Below are 23,000 nucleotides of genomic sequence, written 5' to 3'. Positions count from 1 at the left end.
GGAAAGCCACATTTCAAACCTCGCCTCCAAAGCCAGTCGCCGACTAGGAATCCTCCGTCGTGTAAAGTCCTTCCTCGGCCCACCTGAGCTCCTGACCACTTACAAATCTTTTGTCCGCAGCCTGATGGAGTATCACATCACAAAGATGTGTGATGCAACACATCACACAAGATGTGTGATGTAAAAATGTCGGGAGAGAGACCCTCATCAGGACTTGTCCTGAGCCATGTAGGATGGCTCAAAAGAGAGAGAGAGAGAGAGAGAGAGAGAGAGAGAGAGAGAGAGAGAGAGAGAGAGAGAGAGAGAGAGAGAGAGAGAGAGAGAGAGAGAGAGAGAGAGAGAGAGAGAGAGAGAGAGAGAGAGAGAGAGAGAGAGAGACAGAGAGAGACAGAGAGAGACAGACAGAGAGAGAGAGACAGAGAGAGAGAGACAGAGAGAGAGAGACAGAGAGAGAGAGACAGAGAGACAGAGACAGAGAGACAGAGAGAGAGAGACAGAGACAGAGAGAGAGAGACAGAGAGAGAGAGAGAGAGAGAGAGAGACAGAGAGAGACAGAGAGAGAGACAGAGAGAGAGACAGAGAGAGAGACAGAGAGAGAGACAGAGACAGAGACAGAGAGAGAGAGAGAGACAGAGACAGAGACAGAGAGAGAGACAGAGACAGAGACAGAGACAGAGACAGAGACAGAGACAGAGACAGAGACAGAGACAGAGACAGAGACAGAGACAGAGACAGAGACAGAGACAGAGACAGAGAGACAGAGACAGAGACAGAGAGAGAGAAAGACAGAGAGAGACAGAGACAGAGACAGAGACAGAGACAGAGACAGAGACAGAGACAGAGACAGAGACAGAGACAGAGACAGAGACAGAGAGAGAGAGAGAGAGAGAGAGAGAGAGAGAGAGAGAGAGAGAGAGAGAGAGAGAGAGAGAGAGAGAGAGAGAGAGAGAGAGAGAGAGAGAGAGAGAGAGAGAGAGAGAGAGAGAGAGAGAGAGAGAGAGAGAGAGAGAGAGAGAGAGAGATGTTATACTTTGTGCTGAACATTATAATGTGGATGCATTCAAGATATTGAGGAGAGGACGAAGTATAACACATCTCCAAATACTAAAACTGACATTTATCTATTCCATGGACCCTATGTTATGTTGGCACAAAGAGTTTCTCCACTCGCTTTGCTTATTTGTGCAAAGAAGAAGAGGACAACGAACTCGTCTCATCACGGATGGTTATGAAGAAGATTCTACAACAGCCTCGTGGCTCCGGCTCAGACTCTGCAACCTCCAATTGGAGAGCTGAACACTGAACAGGCTCCTCCCACCTAGACCATTGGGAGGTGATGACGCATCAGTGGAGAACGTCAAATCAGAATTGACTTTGTTCATAGGTTTCTATGAGACTTCTCTTCATCATTACTCACTCACTTTGTGCAAATTTCACCTGAAGAGAGCACAGCAAAAAGCTTTATGGTTTTCTTTTTATGATAATGTCCTTCAAAATGTCTCTGCTTATGTCTGTGTGTGTTATTTGTTAGTAGTAAGCATGAGCAGTAACATTCTCTGGGTAACTGGTGCACTTGCTCGGGTGCCTCGAGGTGGACACGTAACATTTTGAGGAAAGATATTTAGGTCTCATTCTTCATGGATATTTTATCTCATATGAAATGATGTCTTTTGTCTCACAAAAATAAATAATCTGTTTCTGTTATAGCTGTAAATACGTTTTTGGACAGTTCTGTTGATTTCAGATATCTAATCACACTATAAAGTACTCAATGTAGGTGAAGGAAGTTGCCCCACTTATCGGACTCAGTCAATTACGAAAAACACATTCAAGTATTTTTGGTAATCACCATGGGAAAGGGAGACTTACAACAGAAGCGATATATGAAAATTAAGGCAGGGTGTTTCATCAGTGTACATCAAGGGCGGGTAGATAAGGACAATAATATTGTTGGAGCATACAAGGTGGTTACCAGAAACAGACTTTCATCTGATAGGCACACAAAATGGCACGAGAAAGATTCAAAATCATTTCACAATGTGTTTAAAAATGTAACAGGAGTCATACCATCTCCATCCGAAAATTTTATACCCAAAAACAATCTAAGTCAGAAAAAAATAATCAAAATAGGATTTCAAACACATGTTCATACCTTACCTTGGGAGACAAAGAATAAAAATAAAAACAGCAAGAATATTTATTCAGCATTCAAAAATTTACATTACAAGCACCATGGGAGATATCAGGAAATGGAGAGTAATCAAAGAGAAATAAAGCAAATTACAAGAATACAGCAGTAATTAAACATGCTACTGACAATGACATGTGCTAATAGAATGACAAAATTGTGACAGGGTGGCAACCTTACTAATTAGAGAATGCAAAGTACAACTCAAACTTCCTGTATAAGAACTGTGGGTAATTTGGTAGGGATCCAGATGAGCAGTGCACTTTCAAAAAGACACCAAAATATTAATGAAGATAAAGATAAATGCCCAAGTGTACCTAAAATGTGGAGCATTTGTTGTCACCTCCATTTGTAGCAGTGCAGCTTTAAACTGCACTAGTGCACTGTGAATGTAATGAGATATGAGAGTTTGAAGAAACACTTGCTGCTGGACCATGTTCAACTGTCCTCTTGAAGGATTTGTTCAATCTCCTGCTCCCAAGCCTCCGACCCTTTCTCGCCTTCCTCCACAACCTCAAACTCGCTCAGTTCTCGTGCCAACTCTCTCTCCCACTCTGGCAGAACCTCTAAAAAGGAAACACGTTCCATTCATCTGTGCCATGCCAGACAACCATTCAGGACTATCAAAAAACAAGTGCAACACAATTAAATAATTCGATACAGGCAGTTTCAAAATTATTATTTTTTATCCCAAAACAACTAATCGAGTTTTGTTCACCATTTTCAGAAATCTTGTCCATTCCAAGCTGTTCCATGCCACGAAGAAGGTCTTCCTGGCTCACCGATGGCTCTGGAAAGGCATCACTTGCAAATTCAATTCCACTGGGGCTCATGGAAATCTGATTTTCTTCACCAGTGGCTCTGTCGGCCTGATCACACATTCGGGCAAAAACGGCTGCAATCCTTAGAAATTCAAACAAACCAACCACAGGGATGGGTGCAGTGGTGGTGGTGGTTAACAATTATGGCTCATTCAGGGTGGTGACTCACCACAGCTTGGCTGGGTTGTGTGACTGCCTTTGGTGGGGTTTTGGGTCGGGAACCATCTACTAACGGGAAACGGAAAATGAGAGAAAAGCGCAATGTGTCAAAGTAGAAAATATAATTTTACAGGAATGAATCAATGAACACACCTCCACCCATGTTAGATGTCAATCCAATGTTACCTTTGATCTCGGAAAAAAAAGGAGAGAGACAGAGAGACAGAGACAGAGACAGAGACAGAGAGAGAAAGAGCAAAACTGCAGATGCTTCTAACTCGAGTTATGATCTGTAAGATGATTTGGAAAGGCCCATGACCTTTGACCTGTTGAACCCAAAATGAAATCGGTTGATCTTTTATCACAGTCCATACACTTGTGCCACATTTGGATGAAATTCCTTTTGTGGTTCACAAGTTATTGTGGTGGTAACCAAAACTTTCAATCAAAGATGACATGACCATCGACCTTTGACCCCAAAATATAACCAGTTCATTTTTATTTTACAGTTCATACTTTTGCCAAGTTTGGTTGGTATCTCTTCAGCAGTTCACAAGTTACACGGTAACAAAAATCTGCTTCGCATGTACAGTTGGACAGACAACCTGAAAACATAATAAACAAGAAAAAGAGCAATCAAAGTTGCAGACCCTCATCAGGACTTGTTTTGTATTTTGTGTGGTGTTTGTGTAATGTGTTACGTAACTAATAATAGACATAACTAGAACTGCCAATTTATAACTGCTGGTGGTGATGACCGGGTACCAAGACATCTCACTTTGATGCAATCCCGCTTTGATCGGACACTTGACCCTGACCCATGACGTTTATTATTATTATTCAATTGAATTCAGAATGGGATTAAAATAAATTCAAAGACCAAAGTATGGCTCCAATACAGTCCTGCATTGGAGTAATCAGGAGGAACCCGAACAAGAAAAAAGCAAAGATGAAATCAGGAGGAACGTGGATAGAATTCAGGTTTCAGCTGCTACTCCTCTACCCTCAAACCCATCCAGGCACAACCAATTAAAAATAAAAAAAATTGAAAAAAGAACCCAGATCAAAAAATTTAAATAATTATGATTGCCAGAGCATGCGTCCGATGAGGTTGAAATTTAAGACCTATATTCCCCACCACGACTACATCATAATTGTGAAGTTACACTACAATCGATGAAGCGGTTCAAGAGAAAGAATTTTTATAAAAGATATTCGCTCAATCTTATATGGCTGCCAGACCATGTGACCTATCAATTATTTGTGAATACCCTGGTATACCCATGGCTTGGGGAACATTTGTGTGAAGTTTCCCTTCGATCTGTCCAGCCGTTCTGGAGAACATTTTTATAAGTTTAAGGGTAAATCTAATATGGCTGCCAAACCATGTCACCTATGACATCATATTATGAACGTTTTGTTCCTCGTGGATAGGCAGTCATATGTGTAAAGTTTCACCTCAATCTGTTTCACCGTTTCAGAGAAGAATCTTTTTGAAGGTTTAAAAAAGCACAAAAAACAATATGGCTGCCAAACCACATCACTGATGACATCATCATGATTTTTTTTTCATGTGGATCAATTTATCCCAATACCAGCAGAGTACCCACCCTACGGGTGATCTTGTTCCAAGCATGCAACAGGTTCTTCTGATGCATACCTCTATTTGGGAAATGTACAAGCAAGTGACAGCTCTGTATAGGAAAAAAATTAATAACCCAGGTGATGTGAATGAAGCAAAAACATACCGACTGCTTACAATAAAAAAAAAAACCTCAATGCACTGGAAAGCAAGATGACAGGAATACTGTACTGTAAATGGTGGGACTTGTAAAACCCTCCCCCACATGGAGGTGACACTACATGATACAAATTTCCATCGAGAATTTGCGTCCCCCCACCCCCTCCCACCCCCAAGACCACCGGCAAAGATAAAAACACGCCTGTACATTAATTGGGGTTATGCTCATCCTCTGTAGCAAGTTTGGATGGAATTGGGTCAGAACTGTAAGAGGAGTAGCCCAACAAACAAAACCACAAACACCGTTCCATGAATTATAGTAAGGATGACCCTCAAAAGTTTTCATACTGATCGGATGTAGTGTTCTATGTATGCAAATATGACGTCATAACGAAGGCACCTTTATCATAAATAAATTAAATCACTTATTCCCCACGAGGAGTACTTGCCATGTGCCAAGTTTAAATTTTTTTCTTGGTGCGGTTTCAGAGATACAGAAGTCCAAATTTTCTCCTTTTTTCCAACATGGCTGCCACACCACATGACCTTGGATGCCATAATTATCATTAGAACATTCTACATGAGTAGGCACTCCTATGTTGAAAAATTCGCTTCAATCCGACAAGCAGTTGCAGAGAAAAACTCTCATGTTCTGTGTGGACAAACAAACAAATGAAAAATCACTCAGTGACAACTTGGTGAAATGGAACGACACTCAGAAGAGCACATACCCCCACCAGGCTGAATAGTTTACATTTTGTATACCACTGAGAGGTCGGATCTGATTCTGGACCTGAACCAAAATCGAATCGAATCGGCTTGTTTTTGTCACTTGACCAACTGTTCCACCTCATTTTGTTACAAGTCATCCACAACTTTTAGAGATAACATGCTATACATAGTTTTTGGCCCCATCTCTCAATGGTTAATAACACCTAAAAATTCTCGAATCCAGATCCAGATTCAGATCTTCACCAAAATCAAATCAAATCAATTAGTCCGTGTCAAACACCCAAACTGACCACAAACTTTCATCATAATCGTCAAAATATTTCATATTTTCATCAAAATATCGTGCAATATCATTTTTGACCCATCTCTCAATGGTGAAGAATCAGTTAAAAATTAAATAATTCCTGTATCCAGATATCGATTTGGTTCTTCACCAAAATTGAAACAATTCTTCCTAGTGGCACTCCCAACCTGTCCACCAAATTTCGTGTGAATCCATCCATAACATTTTGAGATATTGTGCTATATATAGTTTTTGCCCCACATCTCTCAATGGTGAAGAATCACTTTAAAAAATTTCTCAGATCCGGATCTTCACCAAAATTTAGCGTTGCCATCTTTGGCCAGTCACCTCCACAAAAAAAAAAAATTTTAAACAATTACTTGAAAACTGTAGCCAAAAATAATGTGACAAACAGACAAACGCTAAAGACCAAAATACTTGGCAAAAATTTTTTTTTCGACAAGTAACAAACAAGAGATGTCATACATTGGATGATACTTACGAAATCCATAAAACAAATTTGACCTTAAAAATAATTGGTGGTTGAATTAAATGACCAAATATGCAAATCATCTTCAAATTTCAAGTCAAATGGATGAAAATTGGCAATTTTAGAAATGGCTTGACTATTTGGCCGATGTTGATCTCAAAAATACTTGTTCGTAGAATGCAGTGACCCGATATACAAATCCTCTTCAATTTTCAAGTCAATAGGATGAAAATTGAGGATTTCATAAATTCCACCTAAGTTATTGACCTTTTGGTCTATGTTGACTTCGAAAATAATTAGCCGATTGAATCAAGTTACCTAAATTATAAATCTTCAAATTTCAAGTAAATCAGATGAAAAGTGAGGATTTCTCTACGTAAGTTATTGACATTTGGACTATGTTGAACTTTTGGCCTATTTTGACCTCAAAAATAATTGGTGGTTGAATTCAATGACCAAATATGCAAATCCTCTTCAAATTTCAAATCAATCGGATGGAAATTGACAATTTTAGAAACTTGGCCTATGTTGATCTTTTGGCCGATGTTAACCTCAAGAATAATTAATTGGTGGTTGAATTCAGTGACCTGAGGTGCAAATCCTGTTCAAAGTTCGAGTCAATCAGATGAAAATTGAGGATTTTAGAAATTTGACGAATTTGTTGACCTTTGGCCTCAAAAACAATAGGCTTCTTGCTTATGACGAACTCTACCATGTGATGAAGTTTCATGAAGATCAGTTTAAAATTGTGACCTGAAGGCGATAAACAGAAGACAGACAGAGAGACAGACAAACAAAAAGAATGAATCACTTATGCAGTGAGGAAGTTGTTTGAAAATTTATTATAACTTCATTGCAGTCACACGGATACAGCACAAGAAACAGCATTTACAGTTCAGTCAGTTGCCATCATGAACAACATTCGAATGTGGAATGTGATGTCAATGGTTGAAGTCAAAAACTCCATCATCACCTCCACCTCCTCCATATAAAAACAAGCAAAATTCTTACTGAAAATGGAAAATTGACACACCTGCGTGTGATGGTAACGTCATAATGGATTGGTACGATGTGGAGGGCCTTTCATTGTTAATAAAACTGGCCTGCACTGCAAAATAATACATCACGTTTGCAGAATAGTGCCATTGGCGCCTGAGCGCGATAGACGAATTTTCGGTGTCAGGCGAACTATTGAACTGGAACAGTCACAACGAAGGCCTGGATATCTCATGAAAGAGTAATATCTGAACTACATTCTCACCTAGTTTGAGCCACATATCACAAAAATTGATGGAGATACGCGCTTTCAAAAATGGCCAAATTATGATACATTTTTGCTGATGGGATCCAGAATACAAACCGGAAGTTGATCAAATTACGTCAGCTAATGGCCAATCGTATGTTTTACATTCCCTAAAAGTTTGAGCGAAAAATATAAAACTTTCGAATTTTAAGAATTTTTTTGTCATGTAAATGGGCTTTTCAATGCAAATTTCAAACATTTTGTGACGTCACAATCTGGATCCGATCCGGTTGAAACATGGCAGGGTGAAAGATATTGTTGCGGATTCGCGCCCGCCGGCGTGCGAGCGGCCACGTAACTCGAATCGCGGCACGTCGCCCACCGGACGGACAATCCCGTCGTGACCCTCTCGGACTAACGCCGGGAACTAGTCACGGGTGGGCCTTTCGGCCTCACCACGATCGTGCCAATCGGCCCCCCGCGTGGGATAGGGTTGTTCGCCAAATTCGACCTACCTAAGTACCCACACGGAGGGTAGACCGGGCGATCGCACCTCGCCGCAGGTCGACTTCAGACACGGGCCACTTTAAGCGACCCGTTCCGTACTATCGGGATAACCGAGCGGTGTTATCGTCAACCTCGACGGTTCCGATTGATTATCGGGCGTATTTAGCCCACGACCAACCCTTTACGTGAAGTAAGATGGAGATTCAATTAGAGAAAAGACGAAGCGAAACAGGAGAAACAGTTCAACATAAAGCACATTTATTCCGCGACAAACGGAAAGCACACATATACAATTATGCACCAAAAGCAAATGTAAAAGTAACACGACAATTCTGCACAAAAAGCAAATACAACAAAAGAGACACAATGCAGATCTACTACCGACTACCGAGCACACGGCAACACTTATACAGTTTTACTTCACAGACGGCGCCGACAACACATATACTCAAAGCAAAAGAAAAAGGAAGGGGCCACCCTCAACGATGAGGGGGCAGACGGGCCTGGGGCCGAGACCGCGTCGAGCCTACCCGTCTGGTGATGAGCCGCAAAATGGCGGCGGCGCCCCGACTCCGCGGGCCTCGCTGGCACTGCCTGGAATGGGGTGGGAACGGGGCCCCCTTCTCACACTATCTCAGCGCGGGGGGAAACAGGGAGGGGTTGTTGATGCTCGGGGGAAAGAGGATATCTGGATGGCTTGGGTCCCGCGACGAGCGACTCCACTGCGACCTCGATCGCGTTACCGGCCTCCCCTCTCCGCAGCTCCCCGACTCTGACACGAGCGCTGACCTCCACAAAGATTTTTGGCTTCTCCAGCCTCTCCGGACCCCGACAGACACTCTCTCGACTGATTTCGCCGCCGCCACAACTCTCCAACTCTTTCACTCTTCTCAACTCTTCAACTCTTCCCAACTGCCTTCCAACTGCTTTCCAACTGCTCCGCGCTCGGCGCTTTATAGTGCGACAGGAGAAACCATATGCAGATTTTTGGATCAGGAATGGCTCGGGGGCGGAGCCACGCTCCCCATTGGACAGAGGAAAAGTGGGCGTGAATCATTCTTGATCCGCGAATCTGCATATAGCGACTATACTCCGACGCGCCTGGAGGCGGGGCCAAATCGCCCCACGCTCGCTGATAGGACGGAACAGAAGTGGGCGTGAATCGTTCTTGATCCGATTTCTCGGAAAGGCTGGTGTTTTTGCACCCGCTGCTCGATGCGCGCCCTGTACGAGTCCAGGATCGGTGCCCACAAGCGGCGCGGGAATGGCGGTGATGCGATGGTTGCGAGAGCGAGATGTGACGGTAAGGGTCGTGGCTGTTGGCGTTGTTGTTGTGAAGCGGCGTTGCGGTTTGTGGTTGTTGTGTGATGGCTGTTGAGACGTGGTTGGTGGTGGTTGTGGTGGTAGTAATGGCGGCTGGTCCAAAATAAAGATAGTAAAAGAAAAACGGCTATCTAAAAGGGTCGCAGCCCGAATGAATAACATTTATTCCCTCTAAACAACGGGTTTGGGCTAACTACACATATACTTACAGAGATATCTCACCTACGGGACCTGAATGGTGGTTTGCGAATTTCGTCAACCACAACAATATTATGACCCTACATTAGCACATTAAATATCTAAGCAATTGAACAAGAAATGGCGGAGAAATGATTTTTTGAAATTTCGTCCCATGTAAATGATTGGGATTTTTTGAAACTTTTTGAATTTTTCGTGACGTCATCATTTGATCCAGGTTCACCCAAATTTATAGGTTCAGTCCTTGGGTGATTATCTTTTTTTTTTTTTTTTTTTTTTTTTTTTTTGTATACCTTGGTCGAGGCTCGTATGAGAGCAAACACATAACTCACAGCAAGGAGGCATGAGACAAGAGGGGCGGGAGTGGAAGGGACAAAACAGTGGGGAACAGACACATTAGGTGAACTGTGGAAGGGAGAGGGATGGGGATGGGACGGGGAACATGGCGAAGAGAAGATGGACATTACAGGGACTTTCAGGAAGGAAAGCAGGAGAAATGAAGGAAGTGGGCTTGGGTGGATTATCGCGGGTAGAAAAGATCGAGGATTTGGATGGGGGAAGATAAGAGCTGGTGGTGAACAGCTGTTTTGAAAGCCTGGAGGGAAGAATGGGAAAGAATAGAGTGAGGAAGTTTATTCCAAAGGCGGGAAAAAAGAGGAATGAAAGAGTGAAGATGAGCAGTGATTCGTGATTTTGGTAGTTTTACCAGAAGGGGGTTGTTGGCGGACCTTGAGCGCCCTGTGGAAATGTGGTGGGGACAAATCGCAGAGAGAGCAGGGGGGGCAAGGCTGGAGAGGAGTCGGTAGAAGACAGAAAGACCACCGACCAACCTGCGGTGATTGAGTGAGAGGCCCAAAGACTCAGCTTCATTGCGGGAGATGCCGATGATCTTAAATGCCCTGGTTTTGACAGCGGTAAGCCGAGAAAGGTGGGAGGCAGGAGCACCAGCCCAGAGGGGAGAGCAGTACTCCATCAGGCTACGGACAAAAGCTTTGTAAGTGGTCAGGAGCTCAAGAGGGCCGAGGAAGGACTTTGCACGACGGAGGATTCCCAGTCGGCGACTGGCTTTTGAGGCGAGGTTGGAAATGTGACTTTCCCAGGAAAGGTCATGGCAGATAGTGAGACCCAGAAGCTTGAAAGAAAAGACTTCTTCCAGAGGATTGTTGAGAAAGTAGATGGGGGGGTTTTGTAAACGGTCCTTTCGAAGAGACATAGTGAGAGCGTGAGATTTGTCTGGATTGAAAGACATGTTCCACATGTTGGACCAGTTTGTGATTTTATCCAGATCTGCAGTGAGCGAAGAAGCTGCTGCTTGCCGGTCTGAGGGATGACAGATGGTACGGCAGAGGGTGGAGTCGTCGGCAAAGAGAAATAGAGGATTTTCCAGAGAGTCCGAGAGATCATTGATAAAAACCAGAAAAAGAACAGGGCCCAGAACGCTACCTTGAGGAACTCCAGCCTGCACAGGAAGAGGGGATGAAAGAACTCCATTTAGGGCCACACGTTGACTGCGACAGGAGAGGAAGTCTGCGAGCCATGAGTGGAGATGGCCTTGAATACCATGGGAAGAGAGTTTGGTGAGTAGGGCACGGTGCCAGACTGTGTCAAAAGCACATGATATGTCCAGGGATACGGCTCGGATTTCCTGTCTGGCATTGAGGACCTCCATCCATTGATGGGAGAGCAGAAGCAGCATATCCAGGGTAGAGTGACCTGGTCTGAAACCAAATTGATGATTGGAAATCAAGCCATTGGAGATGAGGAAGGATTTCATATCTGAAGCGATGATGGATTCCATCACCTTGCTGATGATTGGGAGAAGGCTGATTGGTCTGTAGTTATAGGGATCTGTTTTTGCACCTTTTTTATGCAGGGCAGTGATGTTAGCAGATTTCCAAGCAGATGGCAGATGACCTTGGGCAAATGAGAGGGTGAATAGAATAGAGAGAGGGTGAGCAAGAGCAGAAGAGCAGGCTTTGAGGACACGTGGGCTGATGCCGTCTGGACCGGTTGCAGAATCTGACTCGAGGTTTGAAAGCAAGCTCTCCACCTTGTCAGGAGAAAAGGATACAGAGTCCAGGGACAGTTGGGTGTGACTGGGTAAAGTGGGTAGAGATAGTGATGGGTTTAGGACACAAGATTTAGCTGCAAACACCGAGTTTAGACATTCAGCTTTATCACGTGTGGAATCAGCAGTGCGGCCATTTGAGGTAAGGGAGGGGATGGAGGGGGAACATACACCAGAAACAGATTTGATTAAACGCCACCAGGATTTTGAGGAGGGAGAGAGGTTTGAGAGTTCAGACTTGAGATGAGAAAGATGTTGTTTTCTGGCTCTCCTGAGGGTAGATACACACTTGTTCCGAGCTTTGTGGAAAGAACTGAGATTGCCCTCAGTTGGGTTTGCTTTCCATGAGGCAAAGGCAAGTTGTTTCAGGACAACTGCCTCGCCACAAGCTTCAGTAAACCAAGGGCGGGAGGAAGGGTAAGACAACTGAACACGAGAGGGGATAAATCTGTGCATGAGGGAGAGCAAGTTTCTTTGAAAGAATTCCCAGGATGAGTTGATGTTTGAGAAAGTAGTAATAGGAGACCAGTCTGTAAGTTTGATGGCTGCTCGGAGACCCTGCCAGTCGGCTTGAGTGAAATGCCAGACTCGACGGCGTGAGGTGGTTCTCTGATAACAGCCAGAGAGATGTCCACTTTGACAAGGACGTGGTCAGAAGAACCAATTGGAGCGAAGGAAGAGCAGCAGATATTGTCAGGGAAATTTGTCAAAACCAGATCCAGAAGAGATGGAGTACCATTGGTTGAGATCCGGGTCGGGAAGTTGACCGATTGAGTCAGTCCCAATGAGTCGCAGAAAGCTTTTGCTGAGGTGCCATGGCAGGTGAGAGAGGTACCCACACCTAGCCAACTGGCGTGATGACAATTGAAGTCACCACATAAGAGGAGGAGAGAGTTTGGATGAGAAGATAGAAGATGGTCCATGTTTTCGGATAGTGAGGTGTAGATGGAGTCATCACTGTTCGGTGGACGGTACAGTACACATATAAACATGAGGTGGGAGTGGAGGGGAAGCCAAAGCCAGAGGTATTCCTGGGGGTGTGGGGGAGTGAGAGCAGTGCATGGAGAGTGAGGAATAGAGTCTTTGATGAAGAGAGCAACACCTCCACCAGGACGAGGCTCAGGTCTGTCATTCCGGAGGAGGGAGTAACCGGGGAGAGATACTTGGGAGTCAGAGACGTCTTGGGAGAGGAAAGTTTGTTCGGCAAATTATGTCAGGTTTGTCATTGGCAACCTGTATGGAAAGATCTGAAAGGTTTGAGCGAAGGCCCCGGATATTTGAGGTCCACACTTTTAATGAAGAGGAAGGGGAGGAGGCTTTGGGTGCAGGAGGTGGAGGGGGAGGGGGAGGGTAGGACAAGGGACGAGGGGGGCAGGTAAGGAGGGTTGCTGAAGGAGTGTGGGGTATTGCAGAACAGCGAGGGGAGGGGGCCGAATGAGGAGGAGAAAAGGCTCTGTGGTGCTGGGGGAAAGGGGGGACAAGAGACAAGGAAGAAGGCAGTTGAGGATTTGAGGAGGTGGAGTGAAGAGATGGAGGTGAGAGGGCAGTGGAGGGAGGCAGGTTGGTGGATGAGAGGGGGGCAACTTTGAGAAGGAAGAGTGAGGGGGATGAAAGGTGGGAGAAAGGTGAGGGGGAGTTTTTGAGAGACGTGAGAGGGAGGCTTGGAGGGAGAATAGTGGGATGGTTGCTTTGAGAGTGAGAGTGAGGGGTGAGGGGGTGAGTTGGCACTGAAGTTGGAAAAAAAGAATGTTTGATGGAAAGCGAGCATCCATGGCAAACTGTGGTTTTTAAAAGTTTTAGGTCAGAGATACGATTTAACACAATTCTTGATGGATGCAATGAAGGCGAATTCAGAGCATGGAGAGAAGAAGCGCTGTAATAGTTGGATTTTTTAGGCAAGGAATGAAGGAAAGGTCGAAATGAGAGCAGTCTGTTAAAATAGCAGAAGAGTAGTGCATTGTGAAACAGTAAAGAGTACCACATGTGTGAGAGAGGAAGATGAAGCATTATAAGATCGTTTATGTTGTTAAAAATAATGTATGAGAGAGTTCAACAGATTAGGTCATGGAAGTGCAAAAAAAAAAAAAAAAAAAAATCGAGGAAGAAGACGAGGAGGAGGTTAAGAGGAAGAAGAAGAAGCAGAATCGGGAGAAGGTGAGCGTGTTGTTGTTGTTGGGTATATATATATATATTTTTTTTGTTGTTGTTAATATTGATATATGAGAGAGTTCAACAGATTAGGTCATGGAAGTGTAAAAAAAAAAATAAAAAAAATCGAGGAAGAAGACGAGGAGGAGGTTAAGAGGAAGAAGAAGAAGCAAAATCGGGAGAAGGTGAGCGTGTTGTTGTTGTAGTAGGGTATTTTTTTTTTTTTTTTGAGATAAGAAAGAGATTAGTTGGGAGAATGGGGGATGTTTGGAAAGTGGGGAGGATCAAAATTGAAGGTAATGGGGAGGATAGAAATTGAAGGTAATGGGGAGAAAAAACAAACAAAAAAAAAAAAAAACGATCGAACACCGAGTGGAACCGGTAGGCCTCAAGCCTAGGCCTCAAGCACAGGTAAGAACGTCGACAAAAATACTCACAAAATAGCACGATTTTTGAAACAAAACCGAACTAGCAACACACAGTAACATGTAGGTGAGAAAATTAAACAGTTAAAACGGGACAAATAACAACCGGGAACTTAGCTTTGAGAACGTCAGCAGGGAGCCCCGAAGGAGACCTCTCGCTGCTCTAAAACCGGAACCGGAATCTTTCATGTCAAAATGTTTCGTGGACATATACACAAGGACCGCTGAGAAAATCGATGCACAGACACACAAACACACAAACACACAAACACACAAACACACAAACACACAAACACACAAACACACAAACACACAAACACACAAACACACACACACACACACACACACACACACACACACACACACACACAAACTCTTAACTGTACAAAGTGTCAGAAATTGTCTTCGACAACTTAATAACACATGCAACCAATACACTGTACTTGAGAAATCTGATTTTTGCAAGTAACAAACACACAAACTGACAAAAATGCAATACCCTCTTCTCTGGCGAGGGTAACTCATGTTAAGAGAGCACGATACCCCACACAATATTGTTGTGGAGCAGGGTCTCGGTGGCGAGCACGACCGCTCATGGGGGAGCAGGGGGGAGCAGGAGAGTGGGCTCCACCAAACACCTGGAATTTAGGTCGTACCATTCAGGTAAATCCGAAAGGTCACGGGTCCCTTATTGGACCGAAGATCGCCAATACGTCGACCACGTGGGGTAGGGACAATTTCCAATTTCAATGTACCGAAATACCCACGTCAAACTACCGGGGAAATTCACCCTCGGCAGGATCTGCACGATCCGGGCCATTGCCGAGCCGGATCCGAGTCGTAACCTGAGCGGAGAGTACCAGAAACCTGCCGGCCAATTGCACGATTACGGCAACAATGAGGCCTCCTAATTCCCATTCGCAGTGCGGCAAACCAATTACAGAAAGGACAAGGACGAGCTGGGACATTCAACAAGAGGTGATTTATTTACAATAATCGGGGGAAGAGGGGAGCACGTAAGGGCAGAGTTATCCGAATATAAAAGAAATGAAAATTTATACACAAGCACTTATACAGGTGCTACTTAAAGGACTGGCCCGCACCAGACACACACCCCCGAAAAGAAATGGACCCCGTCAGGTCTTTATTGATACCCCCAGCTCGGAGGGAAGGTGAGCTGGAGGTAAGAAGCTGGCTTGGACCTTCCTGCCTTGTGCGGCCCTTGACGATCCGGCTCGGCGGGACTCGAACCCGCAACTCGATGAAGCTGCAAGCACCGGGTACGGAGGGCAGCGTCTGACTCCAGCACGCTCCTCCGGCACGCGACGAGACAGCGAGCGCCAGCAAACAAGACAGGCAAGCGATTCCCGGCGGGACAGACTCGCAGGCGGGCAATCCTCTGCAGGACAGGCTCAAGGGAAAAAGACGGACCTCTTCTCACACACCCGCGCTTCTCTTCACTCCCCTGATGCAACCCGCCTCCGGATTGGCCGGTTCGTGTCAGGCGATCCGCTCGCCGTTCGTGATTCGTCCAGGGGGCGTGGCGAGCATCCTCACGCCCCCCCTCCCCTAAGAGGCATTCCTCCTTCTTCGGGCGACATGCCTCCGCATTGGCTGGAACGTGGCGCATGTCGCTCGCGCTTTGCCCATTGGCTGAAGGCAACACGTCTTGCTCGACGCTGGAGCGGAGCCAATGCGTCAGTTGCCAATGGAACTCCACCCACAGGCGCTCGGCACATATGCGTGTCAGAAAGGCCGATGCTGGAAGGAAGCCGGGGAGGATGTCGTTGTTGTTGGTGGTGTAAAAATGCTAACTATAAAATAACCCGTAGCGCACGTACACTTAATTCCCATTCGACATAGGGGAAAGGAAGCTATCTATCCACATTTACTTAACGAAATAACTGAGCTGCAGGGACCTGAATGTTGAGTGCTCATGACTGCCAGATTCGTAACACTATTATTATTTGGTATGTATCCTTTTGCTGCAAGTTGCATCATTGTTTGAAACGTGGCCGTGTCGCTGATGCAGTGCCCCTTGTTTCCAGTGAGCTGGTACTCATTTATCAGACTTCGGAAGGAAAACAGGCTGAGTCAACCCAGCTGGTGTTATTTAAAGGGACGACACTCAGATCTTAAGCCAGCCACCTTAACCGTTAGCAGTTAACCAACAACCAGGGGTGGCATCCAGTTACCACGTTTCTTGTAGAGCGCTTGCCAAGCGGCTGAAGCACTTCCACAAGCGCACCACTCAAAACCCTTGATAAGGAATGGATGGCTTAGCAAGTGCTAGGTATCTTCTTGGTAACTGAACACATCACAGACCTACCCCACACAGTGTTCAGGTATAATACGTCAAATTAAATAAACCAATGATTTTAAAGAGCATTAAAAAACAAATCCAGAAGTTTTGCGCTACTCAAGCAGTCTTGCATACCTCACCCTTATACACTGTAATAACATGATGTTGTTGCAGTTTCAGAGATGGTGGCTTTATTGATAAACATAAAATGCATAGTCAATTTACATCTTCTTCACCCCGACTCTCTCAAATCACACACCCTCATACTACATAATCGAGAAATAGCATGGTTTTGGATGTATTATGAAGGTGATTTGTGCTCTAGTCTTCAAGTACAATAAGTCCTCGCTACACGTCGTCCCGCAACACATTATTTCAGGTGATCATCGTTGATCAATTCCTACCTTTTGTGTGCAATACATCACTTGTTTTGCTTCAAGGTTGTGTTGCATGGAACTACTTTACAAAATCGTAAACTGAGGTCGGAGTGATGCGGTGCCTTCCTGCTAAGCACGCTGGGAATAATAATTTTTTTTTTTAAATAGCACCGCAAATCGGGCGTAACCCCTCAGCCCCTTGACGCAAACCAATTTCAAGATGGTGGCCATATTGAAAATCGCAGCACGCCCATTTTCGAAAGGAACCTTCCTCCACTCAACCCCAACACACCCTGCAAAAATGGATTTAATCAGACAAGGCGTTCTCCTCGAAATCGACGGAAACCAATTTCAAGATGGCTGCTATGGAGGCCACATTGAAAATCGCAGCACGCCCATTTTCGAAAAGAACCTTCCTCTACTCAACCCCAACACACCCTGCAAAAATGGATTTAATCGGACAAGGCGTTCTCCTCGAAATTGATGGAAACCAAAAGTTGACAGACGGACGGACGCCCGGACAACGCCGATGACAACAATACCCCTTAGCCAATTTGGGCTGAGGGGTAACTAGAAGGGCACTCAGTAGAGCGCATACCTCCGCCACATAATACCTGATCCACGAGAACATATCGGGCCTAATACATGTTTGAAATATTATGCTATTGAGTTCTATATTGTTTTTGGCCCTAATCTCTCAATGGTGAATCATCACTTTAAAAAAAAATTTAATTCGCAGATCTGGATCTGGATTTTCACCAAAATTCATTCTCATCACACACCCAACCTATCCACATTGTTTTGAGATATCTTGCTCACAGAGGGACAAACGGACACGTTCCAGGTGATTTAACAGCTTCTTACTTCCTTCATGTCCATAAGACAATGTAGGATGGCCAGAGCTGTCACATTCTTTGTTGCCCTGAGGGTACCAAACAGGAACCACAAAATGTCGACATGGGTGCCGACTCATGACACCAATCAGGGTAAACAGATTAACCTTCCCTGAATTCCATTGTCATCAACAATGGTGTTTTTAACCTACAATCCAAGAATGACATGACACAATGAAGAACCAGTCTTATTGGTGAATGCAAGTATGATCTGTGACATTGGAGAAATAGAGGAATGGATTAATATAACATGCTGTTGGTGGTATGCTAACCGCCATGTGAAGCAAAGAAAAGCTGACAGACCAGGCGTGAACATTCCCCTCTTGCTGTGACAAAGGGTTAACGCCCGAAATATCAGTTTCACTGTTTCCCATGGTGGGACTCAATGCCCTATTGATTTCATATGACGACAAAACAATTTTCGTGACATTAACGAAGCTTCAAATATAGATTAGCAATAACAGAAGCTTGTCTTCATTTAAATTTGAACCAACAACCCCATGGATACCAGTTCAGTGTCTTCATTACTCAGTCAATACCTTAACCTGAAACTTTGCTTCTATTCACGGTGCATGCCAAGGAAGCATTCCAGTACAAGGAGCTTATTTGTCAAGATCCACAATTTCCACATCAGTTCATGTACCATATTAAGTTTGACATCAATCTCACACCAAGCAAATAGAAAAACTGGAATGGCACTCTTCGACGACACATCTTTGCCCGATATGCCTCTGCCCACATTATTACATCATTATACTTACTTGTTCCAAGTTTTGATGTAAATCCCTTCAGCTGTTCTCAAGTATCGCATTTTTCCTTGACATGACCTCTAACCTGTGACCTTGACACTGAAATCAAATCGGTTCATCTTTGCTTCGTAATATATTGTTACGGTTGTGGAAATTCGCAGAGCACCATAAAGGATATCCCCAAGATCAGTTATATCGATAAGTCCGTGTTCAGTTGTTTAATGGGAATATATTCGTGTGGACAGGGCTGTGATCTTTGAATTAGCAGTTTTTCTTTCGCTATCGTTATGTTGGACCAACCACACCATCAACCACCTTTTCCACAAGCGCCCAACCATACCACCCTCACGACCACCCCACAACGCCAACCACGCCACCATTACAACAACCACGATCACCTCAACCACCAACCACACCACCAACCACCTTTTCCACAAGCGCCCAACCACGCCACCATTACAACGCCACCTCAAATTACCACTGACAATGATGCTATGTGCCTTTCTTTCCCACAGAGTCAATCAGTCCTGGGCCATGGTTTAGTGTAAAATTATAAGTTAAGTTGAGGGTAAAATTGTAAATGAGTTGCGCCCCCTGCATGTTTGTCGTAGCGCCGGCAATTTATTTAAGTCGTCTGCATGAGTGGGTTTGTTTAGTTAGTTACTCAGCCCGTAGGTTATTTATTTTTGGGACAGAATACACCAAATGTCGCACTCAGGGATCCGAAGATAAAACGTACTAGGGGAAACTAACACATGATGGCACACGAAAATTCGACAACTCGGGACGAGTCTGTAAAAAAGGGAGGGCGGTAGTGTTATGGCTGTGGAAATTCGCACAGCACCATAAAGGATATCCCCAAGATCAGTTATATCGTGAAGTGTGTGTTCAGTGAGATTTCCCCACCGTTGTCTAAAGGGTATTATTTGTGTGGACAGGGCTGTGATCTTTGAGTTAGCCGTTATTCTTTGCTATCGTTATTTTGGACCAACCACACCACCAACCACCTTTTTTACAAGCGCCCAACCACACGACTCACGACCACCTCACAACGCCAACCACGCCACCATTACAAAAACCACACCACCAATCACCTTCTCCACACCCACGCTACAACCCTATCCACATCAAAACCTGTCTCTGGCATGGAGAAAGAAGAAGGAGCTCCAACACCACGCATGGGATTTTCCCTCCTGCTTTCCTGTGCATCGGGACAGGGGAAGGGCAGATTGAACAAGGGGTCAAAGGTGATGTAGGGTGGGGGCCTGTTTTTGGGCGAAAAATGGGCCCGGCACCCCACCCCTTGGGGCCAGGGCAGCAGATTCTTCTTCCCCCGTGGGCCGGGAGCGTTGGGAATAAAAGGGCATGCTGGACGCAGCGTAGAGAGCTGCATGGAGAGAACAGAGTCGAGAAGCGAAGGGAGTTGGTTGTTGGTCGGTCGGTGGAGGTCTCGGTCTGGTTGAAGCAGTCAGTCGGTGGAGGGGCTTGAGAGGGTCCATCGAGGGTCGCCCAACCAAGTCACCACGAGGGTGGAGGTAACCTGCGGCAGCCTCTGGGAGTCCCTTCGGTCAACCAGGCTCCTTGGACATAAAGGCCTACGGGTCCAGTCTGACTCCCTTGCCTTTGAGGGGGTCTTTCTTTGCTTTTATTTGTGTGAGTGTTGTGGCACCATGTCCCACAAGTAGAACTGTGTAAGTGCTTGTAAATAATAATCATAGACGGTTGTAGTGCTTTTACCTTGCTCGTGTCTTGTCCCCTTCCCCCATTCATTGCATCCCTGTTTAAGTGTGCATTATAAATAAATGTCCTCGTGTGAATGTTAACCCATTCGTCGTGTCCTTTTTCCCCAATTGGACTGCTAACTTGCTCTCGGAATAATAGCAGGCTTTTTAATAGCCAATAAAATAATTGGGTCCAGCGAGGTCTCGCGATAATACACCGCTTGGTTATCCCAGAACGCAACGAACCGCTTAAGCGGTTAGTGTCCAAGCAGACCTCACTGAGGTACGGTCTCTCGGTAGTCTACCCGCGCGAATACTTAGGTATATCGATAATTTGGCGATTGACCCTGTCACGCACGGGTAGAGTGTTGACTAGGCCGTGGTGTGCGTTTGGAGCACACCCGTGACTGGTTTTCCGCATTGTTCCGGAAAGTCGCAACTGAATTGTCCGTCCGGTGGGCGAGACGGCCGCCATTGGCTAAATCGGCTGTTCGCACGCTAGGCGGGCGGCAGATTCGTAACACTGGTGTCATGACTAGGCCGTGGTGTGCGCATTGGAGCACACCCATGACTGGTTTTCGGCATTGTTCCGGAGTGTTACGAATTTACCGCCCGCCCAGCGTGCGAACACCTGCGTTAGCCAATGGCGGCCGTCTCGCCCACCGGACAGATAATTTAGTCGCGACTTTCTGGAACAACACCGAAAACCAGTCACGGGTGTGCTCCAATGCGCACACCACGGCCTCGTCAATGTGCTACCCGCGCGTGACAGGGTCAAATCGCCGAATTAATCGATATACCTAAGTATTCGCGCGGGCAGCCTACCGAGAGACCGTACCTCAGCAAGGCCTGCTGGGACACGAACCGCTTAAGCGGTTCGTTCCGTTCTGGGATAACCGAGCGGTTTATTATCCTGAGACCTCGCTGGACCCAATTCTTTTATTGGCTATTCAAAAGCCCGCTATTATTCCGAGAGCAATACGGCGGTTCGATGGGGAAAGAGGACACAAGGAACGGGTTAACATTCACACAAGGACATGTATTTATAATAGCACGTATACATTTATGCAAGGCAAAGAAAAGCATGACAAGAAGAACTACAACCATCTATTATTATTATTTACAAGCACTTGCACAGTTCTACTTGCAGGACATGGCGCCACAACATTCACACAAATAAAAGCAAAGAAAGACCCCCCTCAAAGGCAAGGGAGTCAGACTGGACACGTAAGCCTTTATATCCAAGGAGCTTGGTTGACCGAAGGAACTCCAAGAGGCCGCCGCAGGTTACCTTCACCCTCGTGGTGACTTGGTTGGGTGACCCTCGGTGGACCCTCTCAAGCTCCTCACCGACTGCGGGGACTCCAGGCTCGAACGCGGCTGCCCACAACTCCACACTTCCGAGACCTCCACCGACTCGCTGCTCCACCCAGACCGAGACCTCCACCGACCTGACCAACAACCAACCCATAGACCAAGAAAGCTCGACAGCCCCTCGACAGCCTGACCAACAACCAACTGACTCGCGGACGCTCCGTGCGCCCTTTTTATTCCCCCTGCCTTCTCGCTCCGCCCTTCTTCCAGCTCCCGCGGGAAGCCTCTAGAAGGGGGGCGTTTTCCTCGTGGGTCGGGGTTTTTCATAGCAGTCATTCCCGGTCGCTCTTCTTTATTCTCTCTCCACTCACCCCTCCCCCGTCCCGAAGCGCGGGAAAGTAGGAGGAAAAATCCATGAGTTATCGGAACGCCTTCTTCTTTCTCCATGGCAGAGACGGTTTTTGATGCGGAGAAGGTTGTAGCATGGTTGGAGATGGTGATTGGTGGTGTGGTTGGTGGTTGAGGTGATCGTGGTCGTTGTAATGGTGGCGTGGTTGGGCGCTTGTGGAAAAGGTGGTTGGTGGTTGAGGTGATTGTGGTTGTTGTAATGGTGGCGTGGTTGGCGTTGTGGGGTGGTCGTGAGGGTGGTGTGGTTGGGCGCTTGTGGAAAAGGTGGTTGGTGGTGTGGTTGGTCCAAAATAACAAGAGCGAAAGAAAAACGGCGAACTCAAAGATCACAGCCCTGTCCACATGAATAAATTCCCATTAAACAACGGTGAGGAAATCTAACTGAACACGGACTTATCGCTATCACTGATCTTGGGGATATCCTTTATGGTGCTCTGCGAATTTCCACAAACCGTAACAATATACTTGATACAAAGTTTGGTTAAAATCCAATCACTGGTTCACAAGTTAGTGTGGTAACATCATTTTTACTTAACATGACCTCTGACCATTGACCTGACTCCAAAATCTAACCAATTCATCTTTGCATCATTAAATATACTTGCACCAAGTTTGACTTAGATCCCTTCAGCCATTAAATTATTGCAGCAACAAAACCTCATCACAGACGGATGCAGCAACATCACAGATGGATGGAGGCACAGACGGACAACCTGAAAACATAATGCCTCCGGCAACTGTCAGCAGAGGCATAAAAATCAAATTTTTTAAAAGTTCAATGACATTGATGGCAAGTTCAGACCTGACCTAAATGGGAGTGTTGAGGTCCTGCCCATCCTCCAAGTGATGACTGTCCCAATGATGTCAGATCAGCAGATTGTTTAACCAGTGAAACACGGTACAGATAGTT

At 45.5% G+C, this 23,000-nt stretch overlaps 1 protein-coding gene across 1 annotated transcript; it reads right to left on the bottom strand.

Moving 5' to 3' along the window:
* Window positions 1-2,183: 2,183 nt before the first annotated feature.
* Window positions 2,184-22,994, bottom strand: LOC147011275 (synapse-associated protein 1-like). The gene is made up of 4 exons (XM_085858375.1): window positions 22,898-22,994; window positions 3,179-3,234; window positions 2,907-3,057; window positions 2,184-2,754 (listed from the first exon to the last, which is right to left on the bottom strand). Exons 3-4 carry the CDS (start codon window positions 3,019-3,021, stop codon window positions 2,627-2,629), a joined length of 243 nt encoding a protein of 80 aa, XP_085714501.1. The 5' UTR covers window positions 3,022-3,057; window positions 3,179-3,234; window positions 22,898-22,994; the 3' UTR covers window positions 2,184-2,626.
* Between the last annotated feature and the right edge of the window lie 6 nt (window positions 22,995-23,000).

Source organism: Eptatretus burgeri, chromosome 15, assembly GCF_056783735.1.
Source record: "Eptatretus burgeri isolate ZD-2024b chromosome 15, Ebu_testis_v1, whole genome shotgun sequence".
Classification (NCBI taxonomy): domain Eukaryota; kingdom Metazoa; phylum Chordata; class Myxini; order Myxiniformes; family Myxinidae; genus Eptatretus; species Eptatretus burgeri.
Note: the sequence above shows the minus strand (reverse complement) of the source record. Positions and strands in the feature narration are given on the sequence as shown.

What these genes read in the sequence shown, in the direction of transcription:
- LOC147011275 (XM_085858375.1), bottom strand. Translation starts at nt 3,021, where the DNA reads ATGAGCCCCAGTGGAATTGAATTTGCAAGTGATGCCTTTCCAGAGCCA. An exon ending in GGACAAGATTTCTGAAAATG is followed by an intron (nt 2,755 to 2,906) that starts GTGAACAAAACT and finishes TTTCCTTTTTAG; the next exon opens with AGGTTCTGCCAGAGTGGGAG.